At 49.1% G+C, this 23,122-nt stretch overlaps 2 protein-coding genes across 5 annotated transcripts; one reads left to right on the top strand and one right to left on the bottom strand.

Annotated features, from left to right (window-relative positions):
• The first annotated feature begins 7,179 nt into the window (after positions 1 to 7,179).
• On the top strand, positions 7,180 to 11,192 carry LOC131554707 (homeobox protein NANOG-like). Of its 4 annotated transcripts, none has more exons than XM_058800260.1 (5): positions 7,180 to 7,267; positions 8,340 to 8,423; positions 8,721 to 8,995; positions 9,751 to 9,840; positions 10,215 to 11,190. In XM_058800260.1, the coding sequence occupies exons 2-5, from the start codon at positions 8,345 to 8,347 to the stop codon at positions 10,635 to 10,637; spliced, it is 867 nt and encodes a 288-aa protein (XP_058656243.1). In that variant the 5' UTR covers positions 7,180 to 7,267; positions 8,340 to 8,344; the 3' UTR covers positions 10,638 to 11,190. The 4 variants fall into 4 exon arrangements, with proteins under 4 accessions (XP_058656243.1, XP_058656242.1, XP_058656241.1 ...); XM_058800259.1 differs by having other exon boundaries at positions 7,182 to 7,202; positions 8,180 to 8,423; positions 10,215 to 11,192; XM_058800258.1 differs by having other exon boundaries at positions 7,183 to 7,267; positions 8,180 to 8,423; positions 10,215 to 11,192.
• A 5,499-nt stretch (positions 11,193 to 16,691) lies between these two features.
• LOC131572394 (homeobox protein NANOG-like) lies at positions 16,692 to 22,379 on the bottom strand. Its single transcript, XM_058825565.1, has 4 exons — positions 22,223 to 22,379; positions 18,880 to 19,154; positions 17,466 to 17,555; positions 16,692 to 17,054 (listed from the first exon to the last, which is right to left on the bottom strand). The coding sequence occupies exons 1-4, from the start codon at positions 22,377 to 22,379 to the stop codon at positions 16,692 to 16,694; spliced, it is 885 nt and encodes a 294-aa protein (XP_058681548.1).
• Between the last annotated feature and the right edge of the window lie 743 nt (positions 22,380 to 23,122).

The raw sequence follows: 23,122 nt of genomic DNA, 5'->3' as shown, positions 1-23,122 counted from the left end.
TTTCCTTTTGTCAGTTATACTGAAGAGTTTATGTGTTATTTTCAGTCCTTCCCCATACCTGATAATTTGACCATTTAGCTCACACCAGACCAGGCCAAGGGCAAATTATTTCACCACAGAACTACTCAATGTTAGCCCATGGCATTTTCTTGCAGTTTTGACACCACTCTTTCAGATCACTGCCAGAGTGTTTAACCAGCATCTCAGCTGGTATATTTTAGCTTCAAACTGTACAAACTCCATCATTATCCATAACCAAACCACAGAGTTAAGAGCTGGCTTGGAGATGTACCCTAGAATAGCAGTTCCTGGTAAGGTAAGGTCTTTCTCTAACATGGAAAGTTGCCTGGTGAACATGGGTTTGTGATGGACCCAGCACAGAGGAACAGCAGACATCCCTCAGTTATCTTGGACATTTATTGTATTCTAAGTACTCTACATCCCAATAGTGGATCAGATCAGATGGACAACTGGATACTTCTGCTGACAACTCAGATAAAGCTAAACTCTCCTCCCCTCCAACATCAGCTGGCAAACAGCGTAGGCAGCCTCCTAAGTCAGTTGACTTCAGAGAGCACAAGGGCAGGGCTGGGAGTGTTTCACCCATCCCTGCTGACCTGCTTTTCCTTGTATCTGAGCTCTGTTTTCTAACTGAGGCCGGCCCCTGCTTGCCACACTGCCCAGCTCAACATCTTGATGCACCCAGTGGCCTCAGGCCAGTACGTGGAGGTTCCTTTACCTCTCTGAAGGTGACAGCTGACATCTACTGGTCTCAGCAGTTCGACTGTACTGATAGCAGGGAGCTCCCTAACCCTGTGAAAATCTAGTCTGAGCAGGAAGCAGAGGTGTCTCAGGGGTAAGCCCGTGCTACAGCATGCCCTGGTCTCACTGTTTCACTTCCAAGTAAAAGGTGCACGTTTCCAACACACTCCTCAAATACAGACAGCTGCAAGCATGTTATAAACAAGCCCCAAACCCAGGCCTGCCGAGCCTAAGTCAACTCTTCCACAACAAGTGCAGCTGTCTCCCTGAGGAGAGGATGAGAAAGAGACAGAGAACCCACATGTGGCAGATCTGAGTCAGGCCACCGAATACTCCACCGGAAAATGCTCAGACACCATAACGATGAAGGCAATCTAGGAACCTGGACCTAATAAAATGGTTTTCTGTTCTCTTTTTCTCTTACCTCCCCTCTACTTATTGTGGCCCAGCTTTTTCTCACTGTGTCTAGCTTTATTTCTCTGTCCTGGAATGCATGCATTGCCACATGTAAATAAAGGGCCAGTGTGCCCTCAGGTGCGCTATTTCAAGAACAGAACAAATCTCAAACTTCAGTGCTACCCAGCTCTATGTGTGTCTTTGATTGTCATGGGAAAAGAATCCCTCCCTGTGCTCCTGAGGGAACAGAGGGAACAGAAATCAGCACCTGTCCCACTGGACTAACTCACTCCCTTTGGGCCTTCAGTTCAGGAAAGGCTGAAACAAGATGTTCATGTCTTTCACCATAAGGGAAGTTTTAAGGCTACAAAGAGGATGTTACACAGAACAGCCTGATTTTGAGAATTTGCTTCTCCTCCTATTCCCTGGTGCCATAGCAGATTGCTGCTAAGCAGGCTGCCAGCAGCCCTTGGCACTTCCATGAGTGCATCCTTCAGCAACTCGAGGACAGCTCCAGGTGCTCCAAGCAGCTCTCTCAACACACAAGAAGTTCAGCACATGAAGAAGACAATGTTGAATCCTATGACCAGTGCACATGTATTCTCTGGGGATCAAATCACAGGGAAAGAGTGCCAGCACATTGGTTCACAGAGCAAGTGGTTACTGATAGAAACTGAAATCTTTGGTGGTTTGTGTCAATGTCTGTGAAGTGCAGTGGCTGAGGAGAGGTGAATTACACCTAACTTGACCATTTCTGCTGGAGAACTGGTGAAGTTTCATGGATGCAGTGAGTGAAGAGAGACATCTGAGGCGCTATCACATCAGAGATCCCTGTTGGATCACAACTGACACCTGCATCTCTGCACCAGAGCCATTAAATAGTCTGCAAGGTTACTTTGCATATGCAAGCACTTTTGACACTATTATTAGGCTGTTTATAATTACAGCAAAATAATATAGTCGTGAGTGGGGTTAAGAGGAGTTGTTCTCAGGCTTGTCTTAACCCCGACTTTGCATGAAAGACACAACTGGGTTAAACAAGGAACTTTTAGCAAAATGTTTTTCTCAACACAGAGTCATGGCTCCATCATGACTAAGCTCTGCTGGAGAAGCATTTGTCTTTTGTCACAGTAGTCTGGGAGTCTGGAGCTCTTTCACTGTATGATTCTGTGGCTTCTGACCTTGCACCTGGGGAGAGATGCAGTCCATACCATGGTCTCTTTGGTGTTTTGTTGCTGCGCCCACAAGATGTGCTTTCACAGCCTAATTTGAGCTCTATGGAATTTTAAAAAGATGAAGTACAGGTAATTTTAACATTTATACCAATAATGACGGCAGTGTTCCCCCGCCCACTTTCCAGCCTTCACTGGATTTAATTCCTAGACAAATGACAGCTAAGAAAGCTCCAGCCTCTCACTGTTCGTCTCTTCTTTGTCTCTCTCTCTTTCCATCTCAGCCAAGCCGGCCATCTAAATATTGTCAGACAAAGGCAGGTAAATCTTTTTCTTCCGTCAGGCAGCGCAGACAACATCCACTTGCAGATCCCATTCCACAGCCCTGGGCTTAGCGGCTCTGCCATTCAGATGTAGAGCGGGTGCCAGCCAGGGAGCCTCAGGCTCTAACACTTGCTAATCGCTCAGAATGCATGTGCAAGAGCCGGTCTTGGAGAAAAGCAGACGGTGCATAGGTGGGGGCAATGGGGGGGATCCCTGTCTCAAGCCCTGACGGATTTGAAAACTGAGAACCATTTTTCCTAATACTAGCATTCGCTGTAATTAGAGACTCGCATCACAGGTGATCTGCTCCTTTGGGGACTTTCTGGGACTTAAAAAAACACAGCACAGATTTGGCACAGTGAGCTGCCTGAAAAGTATGTGCTAACTTGGAAGAATTTGGTTGTGGGATGTGTTAGAAGCACTTCCACACTGTGTGCCCACTTATGGCCTGCACGAGTGTGATTACAGCCACCCACTTGGCACATAATCCTCATTAGCTCTGTCCTGATATTAATTTACCATGGGCACATACGTGGGATTATCCTCAGGTGAGAGATGTGGGAGAAAGCAGGTGCCATAATACGTGGTGAACTCGAGAGAGCAGAGATTCAGCCACCACTTCAGGGTCCCGCTTGAGCTGAAGGCTCTGGCAGCATTGCATTTTGTGGGAAGCTATCCCTAGAGAATGAGGAAGACAAAGAAGGCTCAGGGGAGGGGGGAAAAGACCCTTCTGTGTAATTTCAAAGTTCATGACTGGTGTGTGTTTGGAGAACAAAAGACCAAGCGCTGGATGTAGAGCAGCTTTTCGAGGAGAGTGGGGGAGGTGGCTCATGCCAAGCACGGGGCCTTGGTACAGTGCAAAACACGGGATTTGTCATTCCCCCCTTAGGGTGGAAAGCATTTGAAGACAGCTCTGTCTGTGCTGTCTGCTTTTGCCAACAGAGCCTATGGGAACAACCACACCAGGAAGGGCAGGGAGGGGGGAGGATTCCAGCAGAGAGGATGCTTGGAAGGTTTTTGCCTGATTGCACATCTCCAATCCATGTTCCCCAGGATTTCACATAACCCTGGCTCCAAGCTGCTTGCAAGACTGCTCCGTATTCCAGCTGATGGGCACTGGTAGGGGATGCTTCTTGAGATGAGTGCTCACAGCTACAGCACTCTGGCACAAGTGCATGGCCGACATGGATGAAGGATGGTAAAGAAAGAACAGACCTATCAAACCCTAGAAATTCATGTTCTCACTGCTTGCCACCTGCTCTACGACACGCAGCTTTCTTGCCTTCTCAGGGAAGCACTTGGCCATGTGCCATGGATGGCCCGTGCCAGTCTGTGGCCCTGCTGACAAAGGGACACATCACCCAGCAATTCTCAGGGCACTGAGAGACTGGGCTGCCAGGGGGAGGGAGGAGATTTGTCCTTTTCTCTACCTGCTCCTCTAAAGAGTCGGGACAAAGGAAAACTGTATTTTAATATGAATGAGGGCCTAATTTTTGTTATTCTTTCGTGATTCCCTTCCTTCTACAGTATGTCATCTTGGGTCCACACTGCAGGCTATGACCATGCTACAGGGGACAGGCTGTCCAGAGCCAAGTGCTGGGCAAGCACTGAGGTCTGCGGGGCAGGAGTGTTTTCATACGCCTCACCTGGGGAGTGTTCACTTTAAAATAAAATAAAAAATAAACTAAACTAAACGAAACTAAAAGTAAATAATTTTTAAAAAATAAAATATAAATACATTAAATAAAATACATTTAAATAAAATTTTAATAATTAAAAATAAAAATAAAATAAAATTTAAAAATGTAAAAATAAAATTAAAATTAAATTAATAAAATAAAATAAAATAAAATAATAAAAATATGATAAAACTAATAAAATAAAATCATTAAAATTAAATTAAATTAAATTTAAAATATAATGACATTTTAAAAAATAAATCAAATTAAATTTAAAATAAAAAAGAAAAAGAAAATAAAAAGAAAATAAATTTTTAAAATAAAAAATAAAATTAATTTAATTTAATTTAAAAATAAAATAAAATAAAAATAAAATAAAACAAATAAAAATAATAAAAATTTAAAATAATAAATAAAATAATAAAATTTCACAGAAATAAAATAATGAACGTAAAGGTGCCTTCTTGGGATGAAAGCTCAGACAAGCTCAACAGAACACAAGGCAAGGATTTCCAGTTGCCTTCCCCAAGCACACACGTCGCTGTCAGGGGACGGTGGCTCCCAGGAAAAGCTCCGAGGGGCAGTGGGGCTCTGGCCGTGGCTCCCCGCTCAGCAATAGCGAGCCAGCGCCCGGCTGCCCCGCAGAGCATCCCCAGCACGGGCAGAGTGGCACAGCGACACGCAGTGGCACTTCACAGCCTCTACCAAAACACAGGCGACCCACATCACAGCCAGCTGCAGGAGGCAGGAGAGCACCTAATCTCTGTAAAATTCGAGACAATCTCTACCACTACAGCATCATCCTGTTGATCAAACTGAGTTTAGAGAGGCTCTGAGGTATTTCTGACCCAGTGGTGTGAGCTCCACAGCTGGATTTGCAGCATTAGCCAGCTGGTGCTTCCCCAGCCTCCATCTATGTAAACTGGAGGTTTTGCATCACTTCAGGGCAAGCTTGAGCTCCAGCCCTCTGCAGGTAGGGACCCTACTGAGAATAATGGGAGATCCTTGTAGGGGGAACTTCCTGGATGAAACACCTTCCAGCCACTGTCCCATCTCACTGTGCTTAGACAAAGAGGCCAAGACTGCTTTTGGAGCTGAGCTTCTGTCTCTGCTGCTGAAGCACTACAGAAAGGGTTTGTTGGGGCACGCTAAGCTCAGTGAGTGTCTGCATTCAGCCCCACGCACTTGACAGGAAAGATATGTGCTGATGTCCTTACAAACAATCCCATGGGTGAGGGTATGGGTGTCAAGAATAAGCCAATTTATCACTCACCTAAATAATGCTCCTCAGTACATAATGAGTGCATAATGATCTGAGAACTGAAAAATAAGGGGGTAGCCACAGAATGAAGGGAGAGGGGGACACAATCCAGGGTCAAAACCCAAGTCGTTCCTGCTATTTGGCCCTGTTGGGAAAAACAGGATTAGACTAGATCTGACCTGTGTTGCAGTTTCAACTGAAAACAGTTCCGAAAGAAACACAAGTGGATACTTGCATCTGCTCTGTGAGTCATTCCCAACACTTTTTAAAAGCATATAATCTCTAGAGATTTAAAAATTTTTAAATTTTTTTAAATTTTCCCAACATTTTTTAAAAGCACATCAGCTCTAGAGATTCATGGGCAGGATATTCAGTCTGAAGGCTGATGGTGACACAGGCAGATGTTCCAAACCTGATCATCCCACGAGCTTCCCAAATGTCCACATCATGTTTCCCGTAGCATCCTCTGTGTCTGTATGACTTCTGGACTTACCTTTGCAATATGTTTTCATGTGTATCATTTATTTGGGGGAAAAGAAATTAATTTCTTTTCCTTAATAAATTCTGACTTTAGATGGTATGGTTTTATACACTTGCACAAGTCTTATTTCTCTCACAATTGCATTTAAAAATATATGTTTGGTAAGCTGATTAGAGGCATTATTAGGGTGAGGGAGCAATTTATTCTCACTGGAAGGGGATATGTGGAAAAGCGATTTGGTGGTTAAAGCATAAAACAAAGGGAATGGAAGACAAATTGGATGAGAAAATGAAAATAAGACAAAGACTTTTTAAAAAAGGGAGGAGGGGAAGAATTAAATCAGCTGCATGCTCACTACAAAGCAGGTCTGACCCTGGCACAGAAGCGGATATATACAAAAAAACCTGATCTATGTATGAAAATTGCAGACTGCGAGCAGAGCAGTCTTGCTGCCTTTCCAAGCACACGCACGCGGCTCTCCGAGGGAGGAGGATTCGCTGGCAGAGGCGGCGTTACTCCGCCTGTAAAACCCGAATTCCCCTGGTTCCCCTGCCCAGCCGTGTGTGCTCGCACGGCTCGGGGCTCTCCGGGGCCGCCGAACGCCAGGGCTGGGCCATAAACCCCGCGGGATTTCCCGTCCTTGCCAGGGGCTGCTCCTGGCCAGCTCGGGGAGACGCCACGCGTGTCCCGGGCACACGGGGGCCGGCGGCTCCCGGCCCCGCCGAGGGCAGCGGGACGGCTTCGCCCCCATAGAAAATCCCTTTGCGATCAGGCATCTGCTCTGCGAGCCAGGGACCGGCCCAACCCACAGCCCGGCTGTCTCGGCTTGCTTCGGGGCTAGGCTCTGCCTCGGTATTCTCATCCCTCACACCTCGGTATTTTCATTGTAAGAGATCACAACCTCTTTCTCCCACACTCCTAACAGTCCTGACTAGATCTTGTCCGGATTCTGAGAAACTAAATCATTCATTAGGAGGTGATCAAAAGTAAGCGCGGCAAGGACCCTTCCTTGCTGGCTCAGGGGACCAGCTGGGGCTCATTAGGACTCAAGATAGGAGGCGGAGATAAATTGAAATCAAGGGAGGCCTTTCTCTGTCAGGCCCTAGAGACGTTTAGCAGTGCAGCAGGTTAGTAGCTACACCGCTGCCTGTGCCCGGTTTCCGTGCGCTGGAGGAGGTGGGGGATTTGCTTGGTGCGTCACGTGCCTTCACTTGTACTTTTTCCAGGTGGTTTTCCAGGTTTTGTAACTCCCGGGGTGTGAGATCCTACCGATAAGTTTTTAATTTCCTTAAAGTAAGCAGTAATAGCTGGGGCAGGAGGGTGGCAAGGGAAACTTTATTCTCCCCAAGAAGGCCGTAGGCCCTAACTTCAAATCCTCAAGATCTGTAGAGCTCTTTTACAGCTGCAGTGCTCTTGTCTCCTTTTGAATGTGACCCGGTGATTCCCATCTCTCCCTGCTGAGTAACAAATTTTTTTAAAAATAATTTTTGGTTTTAAGATATTACTTTTTAGAAAGTCTTAAATGGCCGGGGAAAGAAGCTTGGGAAATGCGCAGAACAGGAGTGCCTGGCTCAGCCTTGGGCGAGCCGCCGGGAGCAGCAGCCCGGCTTTCTTTAAGCCCTGTTCCCCACACACAGACACGGCTGTGAGGGGCCGTGCCCCTGCCCCAGTCCGGATTCACTCGCGGCGAGGTGCAGGGCTTATCTCTTTGCAACGATGGCTGCGATCTGCAATGCAGACGCACAAAGTCTCCTCAAGCCCCGCGGCGGGTTCCGGGGCCATTCTCTCTGTTTGGGTGGAGAGCTGTGAAATGTGGGGGTGGGGGATGTCTGCCCAGCTCCGGGCAGCTCACGGGGCGGCTCCGCTCGGGCCTGCTGCCCCGAGGGGCGAGCAGGGACCTCCTTGGCACGCCCCAGCAGGGAGTGATGTACTCATCCCCGCCAAGCTGGCAAGCGTAGCCCTGTGTCCCAGCCCTCCCCCGGTCCCTCGAAGTCCCTTCCCCCCAATCAACCAACTTTTAACATGACAATGGTCATGACAATACCCCCCAGCCAAGGCCAGGCTGGGGCGGATTTAAAGCGTCCCCCCCATCTCCCCCCCACAGGAGCGCCTGTCCTTGGGCTGCCGGCAGTCTCGGCGGTCACCTCCACTCATGCTTGGGGCAGGGGCACCCGGCCCGGCCATGAGCGCCCACCTCGCCCCGCCGCAGTATGTGCTGTACCCGGGCGCGGCCAGGTACGGCGACTATTACTGGTTCTCCGCAGGCAGCATGGACAGCGTGCCCACCGAGGAGGCTCCGGCGCCGGACGCGCTCCCGCTGCCCGCGGCCAAGACGCCCAGTCCCTCAGGTACGTGGCGGGCCGAGCCGTGGGGCTGCCCTGGCCTGGCCTGGCCGCGGGCCCCGGGGCTGGGAGGCGATGCCGGTGCTGCGGGCGGCAGCCGGGTGCCAGCGGGGCCCCTCTGCCCACAGGGGCGCAGCGGTTCCGCTGCCGTGAGGCGACCTGTGCCCTGCTGCCCACGGCTGCGAGCCCGGCGGGCCCCCAGGGCACCCGCAATCTCGAATTCTCCCTATAAACTGGACTTGCACGGTGTTGTGAGTCTTGCCTGAGTTATTTTGTTCACCGCAGTTGTCTTTTCCTCCTCAGTTGACTCTCCAGCTTCCTCCAGCTCCGGGACGCTCACGCAGTACCACACCCCCGACTCTGCCACCAGCCCCACGGCAGCGGGGAGCCCCTCTCCCCACTCCTCCCAGCAGAAGGCCAAGGCACAAGGCAAGGGTGTGGTGAAGACGGGCAAGAGCCGCACAGCCTTCTCGCAGGAGCAGCTGAAAGCCCTGCACCAGCGCTTCCAGAGCCAGAAGTACCTCAGCCCCCAGCAGATCCGGGAGCTGGCCGCTGCCCTTCAGCTCACCTACAAGCAGGTGAACATCTTGCTTTGAGCCGCACCTGATCTGGGGTCTTTTTTTTTTTGTCTTTTTTTTTTTTCTTTTTTTTTTTTTTTTTTTTTTTGGTGTGTGGTTTTCGTTTTTCTTGGACCCCAGAGAGAAGTTCCTTTCATTGTCTTGCAAGTGTTGCCTCTTACGTGAGAGAGCAGAGGGTGTGAAAATCTATGACTCAGTGTTACGTTTGGTTCCAGCACTACCCACCCACTGCATGCAGATGTTTGAAAGGCCCTACAGAGCAGGGCTGTGCAGAGTCAGGTTCGTGTTCTGCACGGACATGTGTTGTCTCTGAGTGTAGAAAGAGACCTGCGCTGCTATGCAAGTGGCCTTTCCTAGCCGGAGTGGCACCGTGGGCTCTCCCTAGAGGAAGGAAGGGTCCTTGCCTCAGCAGCTGCCTGTGTCTGACTAAAGGAGCGACCCGCTGCTGAGCCCTGACCATGGTACAGCAGTGAGACGGTGCTCTACAACCGGATTCCTGCAGTTGCCTTAGCCGGTGTTTTAGGCAGGGGTTTTGAAGTCGGGAAAGATCCAGTGGTGATCTAAGGAATAGGAATCTTAAGTTTTCATGTCTCAGCTCTGTGATTTTACAGCCACCTGCATCTGCTGCACGTTGTTATCTGCTGAAATTATTTACAGTATTAGAAGTCAAAAACAGGATTGTAGCAGAAGTAAGGATGTGTAGCAAGCTTTTCAAAATTAATTTGTAATTTAGGTCCTTTCTGCATCACTTTTAGGTGAAAACATGGTTTCAGAATCAACGGATGAAATTTAAGCGTTGCCAAAAGGAGAGCCAGTGGATGGATAAAGGGATGTATTTACCACAGGTGAGTAAACTCCCTCATCACCACCAGTCACGGCTCCTCCAGTCTGCGGGGAGAATGCCCAACCTGGTAATTCAAACAAGCCACAGGACTCAATATTACCGAGCCAGTTGTATTCCTTGTAACAGGGCTTACAATGGCATCTCTTTCAGGCTGGTTTTCCCCCCCGAGCGTGGTTGTTCCTGGACGTGTTGAGCTGGAGATTACTAACCGGTCATCTCTGCTATTACTGGTCTCTTGGGTGGAAGGACAATGGGCCTGAAAAAGGCGCTATTGTTCGGCTTGGAGGGGGGGCTGGGGGAGAAATGAGGACCCATCCGAAAGAATGGGCCGTTGGTGTGGTTCTGCACTGCTGAACGACTTTCTTTGTCTCCTAGAATGGGGTTCATCAGGCTGCATACCTGGATATCGCACCCGCGTTCCACCAGGTCTTCCCTGCCGGTTCCAGCAGGAACTTCCAGGCCGTATCCAACGTGCACCAGGCTTACAGCAGCGGACAGATGTACGGAAATGGGCAGAACCTGTACTCGTTCTCTTCTGTGGAGGATGAGGAGCTCTTTGGAAAAGGTGGGACGAGCTGCAATACCCAGCAAACCATGGGTTTATTAAGCCAGCAAATGAACTTCTATCACAGCTACTTTGACAATATAGATTATGTCAGCGTGGAGGTTGAAGACACCTTCAACTTCCAGAGCTCCTCTGACACTGTCACACCATTTTCGAGCTCTCCTATACAGAATCAATGCCAGTTACCTTGGCATCCCATGGGGGCCCAGAGTGGGTATGAGTCTCAGGTTTGAGTATTTTTTGCTCCCACCTCTTGTGTTCACCCATGGGATTTCCAGGGTTTTCAAGTCATGTTCGATTTGTTTTTCTTGCCCCTCCACTAGTGGTGTTTTATCTAATGGGGGGGGGGCTCAGCACCCTGCTGCCTGGAGCTAGTTTCCTATTTAAGTGTGCCTGTCTGTTCACAGCTAACCCTTGGCAAAGATGCTTTGGGTATTGATGAGTTTTAACCTCATTCATTGAGGCCAGTGTGCAATGTTACAGCTGTGAACAGCAGAGGTTGTTAAGGTCTGTTTGTTGTTCTAGTCTCACCTTCTTTGCTGCCTCTCTAGCAGGTGATCTCTGATCCTTGTCCTGTGTGTCCTGCAGCAGAGCTTCTACTGCAAAGGAGGTGAATGTTTGTTGTTGCTGAATAATTTTCCATAAAGTTTGTTTTTTACAGTGTTACCAAGCATGTTTTATGTTATATTCATGTTGTGTTTTATTGGTTTTTCTGGTTAATGTTCAATGTTCTTAATGTTAATGTTCTTACAAAGTTGTTTGACTTGAAAATAAATTACTTTATTTTAATATTGTGATGCTGGCTACAAGAGTTGTGCTACAGTACTGAGGAAAGGGAGGGGGAAAATAACCCTACCGTGTTTCTCCCAGAGGTGGGATCAGGTAATTGTTTAAAAGGAGCAAGTCACAAAAGCCTATCAGCCTGTTTTTAATATGCAGGTGTGTGACCTGCTGCAAGGAGGGTGGGGGAGGCTCCAGGGCCAGGCGACTGGGCAAGCTGCTGGCTTGAAGTGATGTGCAGCCCTGTAACGTGCTTCTATTAGCCCTTAAACAGCAGTAGTGCTTAAAAAAAAAGTATTGAGGAAGGATGGAGCAAAAGAAAGCGTCCTGGAGATTGTGCGGCCTCCTGCTCCAGAAGGTCACAACTGGAGGTCTGGAATCCGGCTTAATTAAATATGCAGCTTTGTTGGGGTTCTTGCGCTGACCTCAAAGGGCAACAGAAGTCTGCAACTAAGTAACTAAAGCTCCTGCCTCCAGCGCTGCAACAAAACCAGAACCAAGTTGCTATTTAGTCATACTCCCAATTAACAGAAGTTGTCTTTAGGTTTGATCCCTTGTTCTTCAAAGTACCCCACACCACTGAAGCCCTTCACCTGTCCAAAAGGGGTAATTCAATGGGTACTCCCACTGAGCACAATTACTGAACTGGCAGCTCACTGCTCAGACTGCTGCAGGTCCTTTGCTCAACAGACCCTGCTTGTGTGGGTGCAAGAGCATATTCCCCTCTTTTCCTGCTGCAAACCTCTGCTCCCAAGGCAAGGTACAGTAGGTACAGGAAGGAGAGAGGAGCAGAGGCTTGGGCCTGTGCAGAGAAAGACAAAAGAATGAGTCACTGATATATTTGGGCTGCCAAGCTTAAAACAGGAGAAAAAGGTTAATCTGGCCTGGAAGAGGGGGAAATGCCAGGTTCACCTGTTTTTTTGAATTACAGAGCAAGAGCTCCTCTCATCTGGATGGGAGATTCATATCCCAGTAGCATTGAATGAATTCTGGGTCATTTTCTAGCAATAGTATTAATTTAAACAATTGACTTGAAAAAAATAGAGGTGAACCATAAAAATCACCTATACAAGTCATACATACTATGCCTTGTCTTTCAGCTTTAGAATTAGCAGCTTATGATTTTGGGGTTCTTTTAAGATGCAATCTTTAAAGAAGTAATATACAGATATTTGCAAAACAGTTGCAGAGGATGCCTGCTGCAGTTTACCTGTGCTGCTCTGTAGGTTTTGTTTCCACGTGTCTGCTGCAAAGGTAAGGAGATAGGCAGAACTCTGCTGGCAGATGTCTTTCTGCAAAAACAGATATTGTTGCTAAAACAGCCCTGGGGCTGAAAATGATTGCTCTGCGTGTTGTGGTTTGTTACTCCATGTACTGTGGGAGTGTTCTGTGGAAATTGAGTGTTCCCTCATGGCTGTGTTATTCTCCTGATTGCTCAGCCTGGGTTGTGTGCAGGTTTGGCAAGCACGTGTAGCTGGAGGGAGCATGTGGAGCAGCTGTTCTTCGAGTTTTGGAAGGTGGGCTGGAAAGGACATACAGCTGCCCAGGAAGTGTTTCTAGAGCCTGTGGAATTAAAAAAACAGGACTCTGTCTTTCCACAGAGCTGGTGATCTCTTCTGTTACCTTCACATGCCTGAATCACATCACCATGTGAAACAACTGCACAGGTAATTGGGCACTACTACCAAAACTGATGGAGATGCAGGTGCCTCCAGCCTCATCATTGCAGAAGTGTTGGTATTAGTTCCTTAGGGGAAGAAAGTGCATCCCAGCAAAAGCTTTCTGCTAGGATGCATTACATCTCTGTTAGGACTGCTGCTTCTCATGACTCTGCTGTGTAACAGTGACTTCTGCACACTGCAAATATGATTTGCTTGCTAGCAAATATTTTTAGGATTAAGCTGTAAGATGATTTGGAGCTCTTCATACATGTTACAGCTTGTGGGAATGCACTCCTCATTTACAATATCTGCAGTGACCAAAAAGCTGCAGATGTAGTTCCAGTGATGCAGAGAACTCCACCTAAACAGAAGAAATTGGGTCTGGTACAGATGTTGCAGACCAGGATTTTATTCTGTATTTCATTGGGTTCCAGCTATCCCACAGGGCAAATACCAAGAGCAGTGGAAACAACCTCATTCCTTGCTCTCCATGTCCGTGTGGCCTGCAGGGGTTTTACAAGCTATGTGTTTCTTCTGAGTGATCCAGGAGCAAGGGCTCACAGCCCCAGTTGTCTCTCCAGTGCAGATAAAAGTAATGATCTTTGCTTTAATAGGCTCTTCCCTAGAGGCATATGTAAGCATATTTAGCTAACTACACCACATGACCCGAAGGCTGAGCTAGCAGGGTTTTGGAAATTTTCAGTCAGGCATTGCCACATGTCTCTTGCCTGGCCCGTCATCAGAGGGCAGCAGCATATTGGCTGATACTGAATAGTCATGAGGCATGAATTATTCTAAATCATTGCACTTGGATATTAAAATAAAAGGAAAAAAAAAAAAACCTAAAAAAAAACCCCAACATCAAATCACCAAAACAAAAAACCCAAGAAACTACAATCCCAAGTATTTTCCAACCTGTGAGGGTCATATAGTCTTCCTGCTGTCCAAAGTTTTGAAGAGTACCCTCAGGTCATATCTGAGAATCTCTTTCATAACCAGGCTAGAATTAATTTTTCATACTTGACAAAAGTCCATCTGCTGTCTAGCAGCTGGAGAGTGTCCAGGCCATTAAATCTTTTACAAATTACAACACTGGGACTTCTGCTTTGGGGGAGCCCCAAGATCCAGCAAAGTCATTGCTTAGATACTAGAGAAAGACCAGAAAAGGAATTAAGTCCCCAGTGTCCCTCTGGCTGGCTGGGGCTGAGGGCCTCCCTCTAACAGTAGCTGCATTCCTGCTGTTTTTACACAGAACATTGGGAATACAGCTCCTGATACAGCAGACATCAGTGATCTCCCTTCCTGGGAGCTGCTTACTTGCCTGTTTGGAATTGCTGCAGGCTTTTGGACTCCATAACCACCTGTGGCAATAAGGTTTATCTTTGGATGTTACCTCCGAAAAATTGTGTCTCTGAGGAAACTGCAAGATTTGGCACTGTTTGTTAGCACTACTTTGCTGAAGGTCAATAGCAGGGAGATCGCAGCTGTTGCTCTTACAGACAGCAGCTTTCTGCAAGCCAGTCCCAGAGCCTCCACAGCAAAATCCTGCCTGTCCTAAAGCATCTCTGAAGGAGCAGGGCATGACATGTGGCTCCTTTTCCAGAGAATTATTAGTGAGGACGTGCTGCAAGCTCAACTTTTTTCACTTACAGCGGCCTTGGATGGGTTGGCATGGAAAGGTTTTAGGTTATATTCAGGTAAGTAAACAGAACTGTCGGCTTGAGAAGAACTGAAAAATATCTTCATTCTGGTATGAGAGCCTTGATAATTGCCGCTATTGTCCACCCTCCCATGCTAGCCAGCACCTTTTCAGTCGACTTAATTGTTCCCCACCCTTGGTTTCGAGAACAGTCTTGCCCATCCTTAGCCGCTTGATGGTTGCAAGAGGAGAGAGCGGGGGCTGTGCCAAGACTACGTGACTCACCATCCAAAAGGCTTTATCTTTTCCCAAATCATGCCGGCCACGTGTTCTGGTTCAATGCCAGGCAGTAAATGAGCACCATGCAGCCACTCAACTTGATCACACCCCATCACTGGGATGGGAGAGAGAATCAGAAGACTAAAAGCGGGAAAACTCGTGGATTGAGATAAAAACAATTTAATAGGTAAAGCAAAAGCCGCACACACAAACAAAGCAAAACAAGGAATTAATTCACCCCTTCCCATAGGCAGGCCACCTCCAGGACAACAGAGCCCCATCCTGTGTAATGATTCCTTAGGAAGACAAACACCATCGTTCTGCATGTCCCCTCTTCCTCCCCCCAGTTTTCTACCCTGACCCCAATGCCATATGCTATGGAATATCCGTTTGGTCAGTTGGGGTCAGTTTTCCCAGCTGTGTCTCCTCCTAACTCCTTGTGCACCCCCGGCCTTCTCGCTGTCAGGGAGATAATGAGAAGCAGAAAAGGCCTTGACACTGTGCAAGCCCTGCTCAGCAATAATGAAAACATCTCTGTATTATCAACTCCATTCTCAGCACAAATCCAAAACACAGTCCCATGCCAGATACTGTGAAGAAAATTAACGAACACAGCCAAAGTCAGCACACCATACAGTTTACAGCAGAGTCAGTGTCTGCATGAGGGAGTGAGGGAACAAACAGCTGTGAGGCACAGGGACATAAATCAGCTTTGCCAATAGAATTCCATGCCTCTTATTACTCCAGTCATAGAAATCACTGCCCTCATTTCACGCTTTTTTCTTTAACCATGACACCTACTTCATTGCTTTAAGAAAAATTCGTTGTCATCATCAAAGTGATAGAAAGTGTGTGACTCAGGGAACTGGAGGCCTGTTATTGCATATACTTTGCTGCACACATCTGGTTTTAGGTACTTAGACACTTCCATGGACAAGTTTAGAAATTATAGTACCTCCATAACAGTCCCCCTATTTACTACTGCTGGATATGGAAAATTCTTAAGGCGAGTGAGTTACTCACCTGTTCCTTTGACTCGAGATATCTGGCATTGCCAAGAGACATGAAGCTGATCCACTAATAACACAGAATAATTTCTGATTATAGTTTCAGCATCAAATAACAATGGCATACAGTTGCTATGGCTATTTATGCTCCATCTGGTTTTTATATTGCAATGCTCTATTGCAGTGGGAAAAAAGAGATATATAAAAATACATAATGCATCTTTGAAAGTACTCTTTTTTATTTGCCAAATTGAATGCACTGTTAGGTTTTCTCAGGGGGAGGCACAGAAAGATACAGACTAGAAGGAAGGGCTTATAAAATCATCTTACCAGCCTTTCTGCAAGCTACTTGTCACAACTCCCTTCATTAGACACTTCATCACTTCATCTCATGGCTGATATACAGAACTGATGGATTACACTTCAAATGGATAACTGGCACGTGGCAATAACTTCTCCAACTTAAATTAAAGGTAAGTGACTAGCACCTCTCCATACAGCTCCTGGCTTCATGTGCTCTGTACACACAACTGTACAGTGATACATAGAAATGAGATTCCCAAAGGGATCTGTGCTTCCCCTTAGACAAGTTACACAATCCATAATTAAGAAGATCCAGGGCATAAGCTGTGTAGGCAGATCTTGGGCTTTGCCATAAGAGAGCTTGGTTGTCTGTGCCAATCAAGAAAGTAATATGTGTGTGCACATGTAAGAGCATAGAAATGCAGGGTTCTGTGTGCATGTACCTGGGCAAATGGGTCTGGGTCTCTGCACAGCGGCATGTCTGCAGGCACACATCTGGATGCCAAAACAGGTTTTAGCTACAAGGTGTCCCTGAGGTGGCCAGCACACGAATAACAACGGGAGAGATGAGAATAAGATTTGATTCCTGGCTGCCCAAGTACCCCACATCCACAGTGCTTAGGAATGATAAAGATGATGGCTGGCAGCAGTTGGGAAAGGAGCCCCCATGGTGGCTGAGTGGTGAAAATTACAGCCATCACCTGTCTTGGAGCCTGGATATTCGACAGTGCCAGGATAGCTGTGGTAAAAGTCTACTTTGTGCTGAGCAATGAAGCCCACTGTCTGCTGGACACTGCAGGTCCCCCCGCCTTTGCCAAAGACTCCTCCATCCTCGCTGGTCAGGATTGTGTAAGCGTTCTGCCCTGCTCCATAGTGCTGACAGGGGGCAGGCATGGCTTGCATGTTGCCAGCTGCGGTGATGGGGTAGCCCTGGTGGAATTTGGGGTGCACATCCAGGTAAGTTCCGCTCTGGAAGCCACTCTGAAAGGGAAAGGCAGAGAGTCAGAACACAGAGCCTCTCCACTGGTGTCCACATGCCTGACACGTACTGGGGCTCTGTCCCTACACATTTCATATTGTCTATTGACCAGCAGCAATGGCACGGAGGGCAAGAAGAACTATGTCCATTCCCATAGTTCAGGGTGGATACACAATCATATATACGTAAGAGGAAAACAGCTTTTCCCTGGAAACGTTTCTGTGGTACAGCCAGCCCACTGCTGGGCTACCACCAGTACACATGGTGTGGTGCCCAGCCTGTGCCTCTGTGCTGAGCTAACCAGAAGGCCGGGTACGCTCACACTCCTATGTTTCAGTTGCCCCCATGGAGGAAAGAGGGGACTGATCTGCCCAGACAGAAGAGCCATGATGAGCCACGTGCTATGTTCTTACTTGCGTGAGACACTGAGCCCGTTCGCTCCACAGGCTCTGCTTCTGGCACCTTTTCAGCTTCATCCTCCGGTTCTGGAACCAAGTCTTCACCTGGGAGGGGAAGGGAAAGCAAAGAAAATGTCAGCAAAGGAGAGAGAAGAACAAATGTAACCAAATTCACAAGCAGGAAGAACCAGAGGGAGTGACCAGGTGGCAGAGATACATGGGCAGCAGCAGATAAAAGCCTTTAGGAACTCCTGGGGGGTGTTGCCACGGGGAGAGTCTGTCTAGCAGTCTCAGCAGGTGGCTACTGCAACTGTGTGATGGGGGAGGGGGTGGCTCGGTGTCAGGAGACAGGGATAGCAGGGATAAATGGACTCATTCTGAACATGGATGTGCATGACTGGTGTGAATCAGATCCGCCGACACCTCTACAAGCCCCCTGCACTACAGGTAAACTTCTAAGACGCTGTTTCTGCATGTTTGGGAACAGAGAAGGGACAAACCTGCTCCTTGTCCCTAGCAGTTCCCAAATTCAAAGCTGCTTGCTGAGGCGAATTCCAGGGCCATTTCCCCCCGGGCTGTGTCTGCACTGTGAAAGCAGCCTTTGCAGGGATGTGGATTGAAGGAAAGAGCAGACTGTCCCACCTGCCTTGTTCCTGACTGAACCAGTTCAGTGCATGCACTTACAATGCACCTATAACTTCTTTAGTCCCAGGGCATCCTGACCATCATGCCCAGCTCTGAGATTCAAATTTCAGGAAGATTTTGGACTTGTAACTTCGAGCTGTTGTGCCCCATTGCCTAGCCCCCCCCCCCCCCCCCCCTTTACAAAGGCATCATTGGAGGCAGCGTCATTTCACTACACACAACCTACCTGGAGATCAGCAGAGACCCTAAAGGGCAGTGATGTGTCAACCTAGCAGCACCCATGGGGAGGAGGGAGCACATGTCAAGCAGCCAGGCAGTGCTGAGTGTGGAGCACTATTAGATACTGGACACAATAAGACCCAGGATACACTAGCAAGAGCTTTAAGCATGTTGCAGCAGCCCTGTGATTCAGAGAACAGATGCATGCCAGGGTTTCTGAGAAGTTCACAGCGCATGAAAAAAATCTGTGAAGTGCTGCAAAGCCCAGGGTAGAGACTGTGGTGAACAACATATTCATCACTGGGTTTGCAATTCTACTACGGTTGTTGGCAACAGAACCCTTGACTGACCCCCGACTTGGGAGGCCCAAATGAGGTGCCACTGACCCCTCTATCTGCAAAACTGCTTCTGATGTCTGGGCATGAATAAGAAGGGGAGCAACTGTCAGCTGGCACCTTGGCCTCAGTCCCTGCTGGGGACTCATCTTTCCATCCTGGCACTCCCTGAAGTGACCACTCAGCCACTGTGAGATCGATACACTGTGGGTCAAAGTCTCTGTGCTCACCTGCTTGTAGGTGAGCCCCAGGGCAACAGCCAGCTCCCGGATCTGCTGGGGGCTGAGGTACTTCTGGCTCTGGAAGCGCTGGTGCAGGGTTAGCAGCTGCTCCTTGGAGAAAGCTGTGCGGCTCTTGGTCTTCCTGATCCCCTCCACGCCATATTCTCTGCCCTTCTGAGACTTAGCTGAAGGCTGTGGGGATGAGGATGAGGAATGTGGACTGGTGGCTGAATCTGGTATGAATTGGCTGAAATTCCCAGAACTGGATGAAGCTGGGGACACTTCTATAAATAAAAAGAAAATGAGAAAAGGTCTAAGAGACAAAATGTTTAGCTGTAAGGGTATGAGCATGCTCCCTGCCTGCTGTAGATTTCCTTGCCTATCAGACAGGAGCTTTATAGAAGCAAAGGCTTGTGTGACCCTCCTTTCTTCACAGAGCTGTGAGCACAGACAAGCACACTGAGAGCAAGCAGCTTCCCAGCTCAGTCCCCCTGGGATCTTCATGACTACCTTCTGCCAGTCAGAAAAGTCAGGGCAAGGAGTAGTGCGAAAACGTGGTGCACACTGGTTCACAGTGAACTCTCCTCCTCCAGATGGCCTCAATAATATTTCAGTCTGATTGTGGTGTAAAAAGGCCTTGTCATGACTGCAAGCATAGCTCTGGGTTGCTGGCTGGGCTCACCAGAACTGCCTGCCCAGCAATACCAAGGCACTGAATAGAGACAAGGGTGTGCAGTGGGGCAGAGCAGCCAGTGCTCACAGTGAGGGCAGCAGGTGGAGAGCATCAGGCACTGGATATTGCCTCCCTCCTGTTTGCCCTTGTCTCCCACCACAGACCATGCCACTGCTGGAGACACTGTAGGTGGAAGGAGCAATTTGTCTGAGAGGGGCTTTTGATGAGAGAAGAATTTCACAAGGAAAAGGAGAGCGAGAGGAAAGGTGGGTATGTGAAACAGGTGAAAGGAGGCAGCAATCCTGTACCAGGGACATAGGGGACAAAATTCAAGAGTGCAGAGGAAGGCATTCAAGTCCCTTCTAATTTGTCCTGGTACATGTCTTAAGGGATCTCTGTTGATGGCAAAGTTGAAGTAAAGAGCTAAGGGAAAAGTTTCCTGAACAATCTGGGCTCCTAGTGAAGACAAAACCTGCCAAGATGCAAAGTCATTCAGGCTGCAAGAATAAGAAAATGTGTCACATGCCACATTACTGGGGTCTGAGAGAGGCTGAGACCTTCTCAGGCCAACCTGACTGAAGGGCTGTGATAGCAGTCACTCCTCTTTTTCCCAACTACAGTGATGAATCTGCCCACCCCTCCCTCCTCCAGCTACTCCACTGCAAACTGTCCTGCATGGTCCATCACCTCTCCTCCTACTGGGAGTTCAGTGAATGGGGCAGTGCCATTTCAGTGCACACCTTCTGACTACTGAGCCCAACCAATGTCTCCCAACCTCCTTACCAGTCACCCTGAGAGCTGTGACACTGAGACACTCTCCTCAATCACCAGAACACATGTCCAGAGCAAAGCACTAAAGCCCCCCAGAGGAATGGGCTTCCCATCCATCCTACAAAACCTTTCCCTCTTCTGTCCTAGGCTGAGAGTCTACTAAGCAATCACTGAAAAGCCTTGGAGTCCTGCTGGATCTCAGAAAGGTGGCCTCATCTGTGGTAGTGTGCCCCTTGTAATTCTCCTGACAGAGACATGGCCTGTCTCTGTGGTGCCTGCCCCTCAAGGCTTGCCTGCTCTGGGCCATTTGCTATCCCTAGGAGATGACAGCACCCAGAGCAGGGGCTGGTGAACAGCCAGGGGTGTAGTGGGGCAGGTTTCCAGCACTGGGGAGCGGGGCCATGAGGATTGCAAAGGGAAGCAGGAAGCAAGCAGGAAGAGGCTGTCAGTAGAAGAGGTGCAAGGGCCTGCAGTGTTATTTGCATGGAGCTAGACTGCAGAGCCTTGAGGAAGCTGAACATCAGTGACCTGGCTGCATGGCAAACTAAAACTTCGTGTGATATCACAGGATGCTTGGCTCCTGCAGGCTGTGCAGTAAAAACCTTATAGGGAAGAAATGAGTATGCTGGGAACGTGGGCCTGGAAAACAGGAAAGTCTCCTGTTAGGAACCACAGCGAGACACTGTAGAACTAAAGCTGACCTGTCGTCTCAAAGCCCCATGAAATGTATCGTGTGCAGCTTGAGCTCAGGACAAAATGCTCCTTCTCCCATGAGAAGAGAGGAAAGGAGAGAGGAAGCAAGAAACACAAACAACAGACACGAACATGAGAGTGCAACAGACATGAACATGAAAGCCTGTGACAGACCCACTCCCTCAAGGCCTTGACATCTGTAAGCGTCGACTTCCACTACAAGGGTTCTCTCTGAGAGAGGCACGAGGGTGTTTGAAGATGGGGTTAAAGGCTATGTACCAAACCCAACAGGGGCACACAGAGTCCATCTGCCCGCTGCCTCTGTTGGGCAGGCAGCATGCAGAGAGGCTACATGCAGGTAGCCACATGCGAGTAGCCATAGGCACTCTGCCTGAGCCTGGAGCTTTCCACAGCAACTGACAGCTTGAAAGTGGCACCCCAAAACCTGCCTCTCCTCCCACCCATTTACCTTGCTAGGGTGTTGCCCCGCTGACCATAATGTGGAGCTGGGCGAAAACCTGCTCTTATCAGCTCTTCTATTGCCCCTCACTGGACTGGGAGAGGCATGGCAGGAACAGAAAATGTCACTCTGGCGACGCCTGGGACTTTTTGGTTCAAAAGGGAAAGGCAGTGCAACCAGAGCACAGAAATAAGAGGGAAATAGACGCAAATGGCAAAATGAAAGAAGCAGTGTGAGTAACAATGCGAGATTTAAAGCAGTAGATCTTCCAGCACCCAGTGATTCAGAGCGGGCCTTGGCTCATGATTAATAAGTGCATAAAGGATGCAAAGAGTTTGTAAGAGGATGAAGGATGCCACAAGAAGTATCTCCAGAATCTGTTTCTCTCGATGGCACAAATGACAGCATTTAACTAAAAGGAGGCCCAGACATCCCCGCACCAAGAAGGATGAACTTCCATAAGACCAAGTTGTCACTCTGTCCTTCAGCCTGGAGCAGAGACCTGACAGTGCCTCGACTCTTTCAGGTTCTTCTGAGGTTTAGGAAACCGGCTGGCAGCCACCCAAGAAAAGTAGCATGGAAGAGTTGCGTGACTGGCCAAGGTCACCCCTCCTCCTCGCCTACCCAGCGCACTCTGCCCAGGTCACGCACTAGGAAACCAAGGCAGGGAAAGAGAAAAATCCGCTCAAAGTCGTTTGAGCCTGACCTGGGAGCTATCCTGGAGGTCAGCCCCAGGGTGTAGCTGAAGGCCTTACCTGCCGTGTGCCTCCCGCCCGCAGCCTGCGGAGAGTGCCCGGCCGCTGTGGGGGCCTGTGCTGCGGCCCCCGCCGCGCTCCAGCCGAGCTCCAGGCGGCCTCGGGCGGCCCCGCCGGGGTACGCGGGGCGCGGCGGCAGCGCCAAGTGAGCGCACATGGGCACGGCCGCAGGGGCGGGTCCCCTCACGCCAGCTGTCACCTCCACCTGGGGGCAGGTCCCACCACCGAGCTGAGGCAGCCCCGGAGCGCAGACAGGCCTTTATAGCCGGCCATTGCCTGCCCCGGACCGCAATTTCCACCGCGGCCCGCTCCTCCGGGCTCTTTGTCATGGTAAAGAGGCCGATCGGTGGGGTGGGGACGGGGCAGGGGGGAGGGAAAGCAGCGCTCGGAATGGCATCAGGGCTCAAATATGTCCCCTCTGAATTCTTCCCATTCTGCAGGTTCCTCAGTCACACCTGAGCAGGGTCTGACCCAGAGCCCCAGGACAACTCCTCCCCTTGCCTCTGTGGGCTCTTGTCGCGGCTCAGAACCCCATGAGTGCGGATGTCCCGCACAAGACAGATGTTCCCTGCATTGGGATAGCACATCCCGGCCCGTCCCCACCACGGCGAGGGCACAGCAGCTGAATCTGGTGCTGAGCTGCTCCGGACCGTGCCGCCCAAACCCACACCGTACCCTGGGCTGGTGGGGAGGATTCTGAGACCTGAGACCTTTGCTTTGTGGCTTGTGTGACACTGACACCTCCCCAGGACCCACAGACACTCCCTACTGACCTGGCAGCGCCTCCCATACTCTTGGGGCAGATGTCAGAGTTGGGAGAGGGGAGGGAAATGAGTAAGAATTAGAACTGGGGACTAGGACATACATACTTTTTTTTTTTTTTTTTCTGAGAAGGAATTT

Source organism: Ammospiza caudacuta, chromosome 2 (assembly GCF_027887145.1).
Source record: "Ammospiza caudacuta isolate bAmmCau1 chromosome 2, bAmmCau1.pri, whole genome shotgun sequence".
In the NCBI taxonomy this organism is placed as follows: Eukaryota; Metazoa; Chordata; class Aves; order Passeriformes; family Passerellidae; genus Ammospiza; species Ammospiza caudacuta.
Note: the sequence above shows the minus strand (reverse complement) of the source record. Positions and strands in the feature narration are given on the sequence as shown.

Excerpts from the sequence above, each read along its gene's own strand:
- LOC131572394 (XM_058825565.1), bottom strand. The coding sequence starts at position 22,379 with ATGTGCGCTCACTTGGCGCTGCCGCCGCGCCCCGCGTACCCCGGCGGG. Across the intron at positions 19,155-22,222 it reads GGGCGGGAGGCACACGGCAG|AAGTGTCCCCAGCTTCATCC; the intron begins GTAAGGCCTTCA and ends TTTTATTTATAG. Across the intron at positions 17,055-17,465 it reads GGGCTCAGTGTCTCACGCAA|AGTGGCTTCCAGAGCGGAAC; the intron begins GTAAGAACATAG and ends TTTCCCTTTCAG.
- LOC131554707 (XM_058800259.1), top strand. The coding sequence starts at position 8,228 with ATGCTTGGGGCAGGGGCACCCGGCCCGGCCATGAGCGCCCACCTCGCC. Across the intron at positions 8,996-9,750 it reads TTCAGCTCACCTACAAGCAG|GTGAAAACATGGTTTCAGAA; the intron begins GTGAACATCTTG and ends CATCACTTTTAG. Across the intron at positions 9,841-10,214 it reads AAGGGATGTATTTACCACAG|AATGGGGTTCATCAGGCTGC; the intron begins GTGAGTAAACTC and ends TTTGTCTCCTAG.